The 5,876-nt window shown below is 37.4% G+C and overlaps 1 protein-coding gene and 1 long non-coding RNA gene across 2 annotated transcripts; both read right to left on the minus strand.

Moving 5' to 3' along the window:
- Nucleotides 1–541: 541 nt before the first annotated feature.
- On the minus strand, nt 542–1,655 carry LOC123980940 (ladderlectin-like). Its single transcript, XM_046065565.1, has 4 exons — nt 1,526–1,655; nt 1,302–1,439; nt 1,113–1,224; nt 542–777 (listed from the first exon to the last, which is right to left on the minus strand). The coding sequence occupies exons 1-4, from the start codon at nt 1,544–1,546 to the stop codon at nt 710–712; spliced, it is 339 nt and encodes a 112-aa protein (XP_045921521.1). The 5' UTR covers nt 1,547–1,655; the 3' UTR covers nt 542–709.
- A 768-nt stretch (nt 1,656–2,423) lies between these two features.
- LOC123980951 lies at nt 2,424–2,869 on the minus strand. Its single transcript, XR_006827607.1, has 3 exons — nt 2,798–2,869; nt 2,598–2,694; nt 2,424–2,479 (listed from the first exon to the last, which is right to left on the minus strand). It is a non-coding gene; the product is annotated as an uncharacterized LOC123980951 (long non-coding RNA).
- Between the last annotated feature and the right edge of the window lie 3,007 nt (nt 2,870–5,876).

Below are 5,876 nucleotides of genomic sequence, written 5' to 3' on the forward strand. Positions count from 1 at the left end.
ATTTGCGTTTCTCGAGTTATCTGAAAAAGTCCAAATTCTTTCATCACTTTGATCTCTTAAGTCATCTGCATCTGTTCTTCTCCTCTGAAAATGTCAAATGTTGCACCATTGCCGCTTGTGTATATATTTATTGATTTATTTTGCCCAAAACACAACAGGAGGGTTAAACTAAACCAAATGCTGTCGGACACTTTCAAAAACTTTGAATATGAAGATCTAATCCTGGTTTGGATCACATCCCTTTTGTACTATCTCTTATTAGGTTTATTGGATGAACATTTTCACTGGGCGCTACCAACAACTATAATGTTCAGTATTATTTGACAGTATTATAGGTGAAGCTCTTTGAGGTCAAGGTAGATTGTACCCGTAGAAACAGGAGATATTACACAGACCAGCTTGTTTCAATGCTTGAGAGTTATTACTAATTTTGCATAAGAAAAGAAAAAACAGTTCACTCTGCAGAATAAAGTTGTGTTAAAAGCTTTCTTTTCATTACACATTCAGTCTGCTCAAATTAAAGAGACAGAGACAATCCAGCTGCTGTTTATGTCACTTGTCGCTTTGTTTCTTTAGTAGCGTTACAGCGATAGAGAAGAAATAAAGATGTGAAATGAGATTTAGAGCCTTCAGGTCAAATATGAGACTGGTGGCGTAAAGAGAGACGAGTTTCCTCACAGCCACAAATTGATCAGTGTTTGTGCTTTTATCATTCCTCTCTGACACAAACAGATGGGTGCTGAACTTCACAAGCAAAGTCATCCCAGCATTTCGAGTCTATAAGAACCAAAAACACAGCAGTCAGACAGCAAACCTGAAACTTTTGAATGCAGCATCATTATGTAGACAGAAAACTCTTACTCCTGACTCTTGTCATCACAACACCATGACTACTTTAATAGGTTACAAATAAACCTGATAATCAATTGTGTACATGCTGTAGGTTAGGATGTAATGCATTATTTGTAACTACAAGTGACTTCATGAAGCCAAAGATTTTCACCAGCCTTTTCTTTAATATTCATCCTGTCCAGTCTACACCAATTATACACTGAGCTCACATTGAAAATGTTATATATTATATTATATTATAATATTATTATATTATTTACCTCTAAAATTAAAACCAATACAGTTCTGACGACCACCAGCGTTATCAGGCTGTCCACCACACCACTGAGTAAAGTGGAAAGGCGTTCCGTCACTCCAGAACCACAGTGACTCCTTGAGCACAGAAGAGAATATTGAACGTTTAAAAGACAATAATTATTTACACATTAGGTAAATGACAAATAATATACCTGTTGTGCATCAGACCCTCCAAGCCAAGCTACTATTTGATTTTGGGTGTTGCTCAATGTCGTCACCACCTGAATCACACCGGACTCCTTGGAGTTTTGAACAGATGCGAGGTTTCCACCCAAAGTGTGACAGTTTCTCTACAGCGGAAAAATAAGTGTAGAAAGTAGTAACTTACTGTAGAAAGTAGTAAAAAGAATAAATGAATAAAGATAATCCTGATTACCTCAGCCAAAGCCCAACTCATGACTTGTGGAACGTAGCGGTAACAACGACCATTGAAAGGAGTCCAATCATTAGGACATACTGTGGCCCTCTTGACAACATGACTCTTTTCTGTCAAACAAAAGAGTGAACAGTGAGTCTACAGTAGTGGTAGATGCAGTATTTTTGTTTATTTCCAGGAGAACATCATGACAAAGTAGCTTAATTCTGGAAAAGTAATGTTGGTCCAGTTTCCAGCCTCTGCATCTGGAAGAGCTGCACAGTTTGACATAGCAGTTACTGATTTAAGTTGTCTGCTGTTTACATTGTGTATTTATGAATAAGTTCAAAGTGTTGGGGACACAATGGCTCAGATTAGGGGTGTGACAATGCATTTAACTCACGAGACATGACGATGCACAATGTTGGGATTACAGGGAAAATATTTTAACATTATTTTGAAGAAATATTCAGTGCTGAATGATCGGGGGTCAGAAGATTTTGAGCATTAAGCACATAATTCCCTGCATTTTGGAGAGCTTCTCTGCAGCAATTCATGGAAATGCCTTTGTTTTTATAAAGCGAAATTCAACACAGCTGGCAGGTGATAATTCAAAATATAAATATATAATGGAAGAAAATGCAGCAAACAGAAGCTTGTTTTCTTTTAATCTTCTATATTTAAATTGCATAGCGTGTTTTCTTATTGTGCAAACAAACCTTTCTAATAGTATTTTCATTTTTTAGTTAGCATTTATCGTTGCAAGCTATTTTTCAGAACATTTTTAACAAATTATTCTTTTAAAAAGTGGTGTGGACATATCCCCAGCGTAAATGACACCTATGCTACACATGCAGTAATACTCATGCCTCATATGTGATTATAAGAGAGCACCATTACAAATCTAAAGATATATCCACTCACCTTGGACAGCAGTTCCCTCTGTCCCAGGTTCATCATCTGCGTCTGGAAGAGCTAGAAGAACATTTTGACCCACTAGTGAGTTCATGTCTTCATCTACCCTTGTTGCTGTGTATAGACACAGGAACATAAGCTGTCTCTCGTTCACACTCACATATGGAGTAATACTCACCAGCAGCTCTGGTCAGAGCCATCATGGCACAAAGAAGTGCAGACAGAGTCAGCGTCTTCATGGTGGAGATGATGCAGATGTTGAAGATGATGATTACCTTTAATAAAGACAGACAGGGACATGTTAGTAATACTTCTCTAGGGAAGAGACCACCTGTAGTGGCAGTCAGGTCAATATATAATGACAGTTTGTGAGCAAACCTGCTGCAGAACGATCTTCTCTTCTTCCTTCTCAGCGTCTGTAGCTTCAGTCGTCCTGTCTGGAGCTGCTGAACCAGAGAAACACCAGCTCTTATATACAGTTACAGACGGATCTTACCAGGAACTGAGGATGAAGTTACTTATCTTGCCACCTCACAAAACCAAGGAACTAAAGACAAAACACACAACTAAAATACACATTTACAGGCAACATGTTCGCCGTGTCCAGCTTAAAGTTTTGTTTGCACGATGTTTGTAACCAAGGAACTGTGAAAGATTATCACTGCAAGATCATTCTTAAGCAGAACTCAAACTATCAAATGACACATTATACATGCCTGCAATTGATTAAATTTCCTGCACTAAAAGGTTTTAATAAGGACAAATTCCAATAGGGTTATATTTTGTTATATTCACTGATGTAGTGAGTATTTTGGCTGAGCATCCATCTCTTTTATTATGTCTTAAGGGAAAACACCCGTCAGCCATAATGTCATCTAATTTTACCTTTGACAACCAGCCCTCTCCGAACAGGCACTGTACTAGTAGATTTGATGTTTACTAGTTCAGATGTGTCTGTAGCAGCAATTCAGTTTCCCAAAATAAATATTCCACTAAGTTTAGATTATTTACATGCAGAGCTCTGCAACAAACTGAGCCGGTTTGGTGTGAGTTTATCAAACAAAATTTTCACTTTTCACACATGCAGCTTCATTCTGGAAGTCTCAGTCTTGTCCCTTTTCACACATGCTGTGGCAATGCTGGAAAAGATGCAACATTTATGGATACCAGCTGCCATTAAACTCAACAGAAGAAGAAAACGGTGAAATGTCTTGTTCCTGCAATATTACTGCTTTCATTTACATCTTGGCATTTTCCCCTGACAAGTTACTTGGTCTTGAGGTGGGACATTCAAGGTACAGATTACAGGATTAGAGGTTGGTAACGTAATTTGTGTGAATGCATCCTCTTCTTATTTGAATCAATTGGGTGTACTTTATCATGCTGCCTTAGTGGGTTTCTAAATGGTGCAAGCGTCTGTGCACATCAATGTAACTTATATGAAATGGTTATTATTCACTGTGTTTAAGATTTGCCATCATAACACCAAAGTAGGAGTTACCAAGCATGATTTTATCTATGGCTAACAGGGCTATTAATATGTGAACTGACAGAGAGATGCAAACTTTACTTTAACAAAGGGCCGGCAAAATGTAATAAACTAGAGTTACTAGTTTGAACTAGTTATTAATCATTGTTAGGAAATATATATCAGATTCATGTTTGCTGTCAGATGAGCCTTGTTCAACATGTGAGACTGAAACAGGGCATTGTTGGGTGACACCATCGCTGGATAAATTCCAGAGAAATTTAACAATGAGTCATTTTTTGTAACATAAAACTAGCTATGAATTCTTTGTTTCCCTTAAAGTACTGACAGTATCAGTACAGGTAGCCTGTTCAATGAATAAGTATGAGTGGCATGTCTGTCTCTCTTTATGAAAGGTTATTGTCATCTTTAATATCATCTTCACCATTTAGATTTAGAGTTTTACTGGCTAGAACTAATGACATTTACTAAAGTATGCCACATCGGTACAGTTGTTAATAATTAATAATTTCCAATAATCCAATATCATATTATATTGGCCTATAATATATCTCATACAGTATTTCAGAAAAGTGACTACATCCTCACATTTTTGTAAATATTTGATTATATCTTTTCATGTGACAACACTGAAAAAAATTACACTTTTCTAAAATGTAAAGTAGTGAGTGTGCAGCTTGCATAACAGTGTAAATTTGCTGTCCCCTCAAAAAAACACATCACACATCCATGAATGTCTAAATCGCTGGCAACAAAAGTGAGTACACCCCTAAGTGAAAATGTTCAAATTGGGCCCAATTAGCCAGTTTCCCTTCCCGGTGTCATGTGACTCATTAGTGCGATTTGTTAGCCACAAACAGTGACAGCAACACAGAGAATCCCTTGAGCTAAACATAAGAGATGAAAAATGGCTTTTAAGGCTGACAGGCTGAAATATCCCATAAGGGGTTTACTGAAAAGTAATAGGATGTCTAATTGAATATGTGAAGTGGAAATATAAACCCTTGTTGCAGCAAGTCTAGAAAGAAAAAACAGAAGAGGTGCATCACCCGTGTAAATGACACCAATGAGCCCCGCTGTTGAACTTCCAGCATAAGCTCAGCATTTTCGGCGGCTCGCCTTTAGACGTAAATTTACCTACTGAGTCCTTTTCAAAGTTCAACTCGGCTAACTGATGGAATATTCATCGTCTTAAAAATCAAGGATAACCTCAAAATAGCATTAAAGAATTACAGAACAGAGCGTCAGTAGTTTTTAATAATATCTTCTGTGCATATATCACCATTTAGTCTTCAGTTTAGTTTTTTTCACTTTATTTCTTTTATTTTTTTTTCTCTTTTTATTTGGAAGAGCAAATTCCCATCGTTCCCGTCGTTCAAGTACATAGGTAAGGGTGGATTGAGAAAGTTTAGATGACTTGGTCCATATTGCCCTTCTGAAATTTTCTCTTTACGGACCACTACTTATTCAGTTGGGAACAATAACAAAGCAGAACAGAACCGGGTTGCGCACCACTTCTTTTCCATAACATAAATCTCATAGACAATTTCAATACATTCATCAATGGTGGGTGGGTCTACTTTTAACCATTTCCTGGTAACAGATTTCTTACTGGCAGCCAATAGTATCGCCAGCAGTTTTTTATTGATGTTGATGTTCCATGCTTCAAACCCTAGATTGCCCAAATACACAGTTTCACATTTAAGTGGAATGTTTACACTAAATACATTGTTTATATGTTTGTGGATCTCTTCCTAGTAAGGTCTTATTGTCTGGCAGTCCCAAAAAATATGGAAGTGGTTGGCTCCATTAGATCCACAAAGTCTCCAACAGGCATTTACGCTGCCCTGGTATCGTTTCTGAATGGGTGTGATAAAAAATCTTGCAATGTTTTTCCAGCAAAACTCCCATCATGTGTTTGACCCGGTTGATAACCACTGTAACTGGCATATTTTCCCCAAGCTCTCC

Source organism: Micropterus dolomieu, linkage group LG12 (assembly GCF_021292245.1).
Source record: "Micropterus dolomieu isolate WLL.071019.BEF.003 ecotype Adirondacks linkage group LG12, ASM2129224v1, whole genome shotgun sequence".
Classification (NCBI taxonomy): Eukaryota; Metazoa; Chordata; class Actinopteri; order Centrarchiformes; family Centrarchidae; genus Micropterus; species Micropterus dolomieu.

What these genes read in the sequence shown, in the direction of transcription:
- LOC123980940 (XM_046065565.1), bottom strand. Translation starts at nt 1,546, where the DNA reads ATGAGTTGGGCTTTGGCTGAG. An exon ending in GAGGGTCTGATGCACAACAG is followed by an intron (nt 1,225 to 1,301) that starts GTATATTATTTG and finishes TCTGTGCTCAAG; the next exon opens with GAGTCACTGTGGTTCTGGAG. An exon ending in TATTGGTTTTAATTTTAGAG is followed by an intron (nt 778 to 1,112) that starts GTAAATAATATA and finishes TGGTTCTTATAG; the next exon opens with ACTCGAAATGCTGGGATGAC.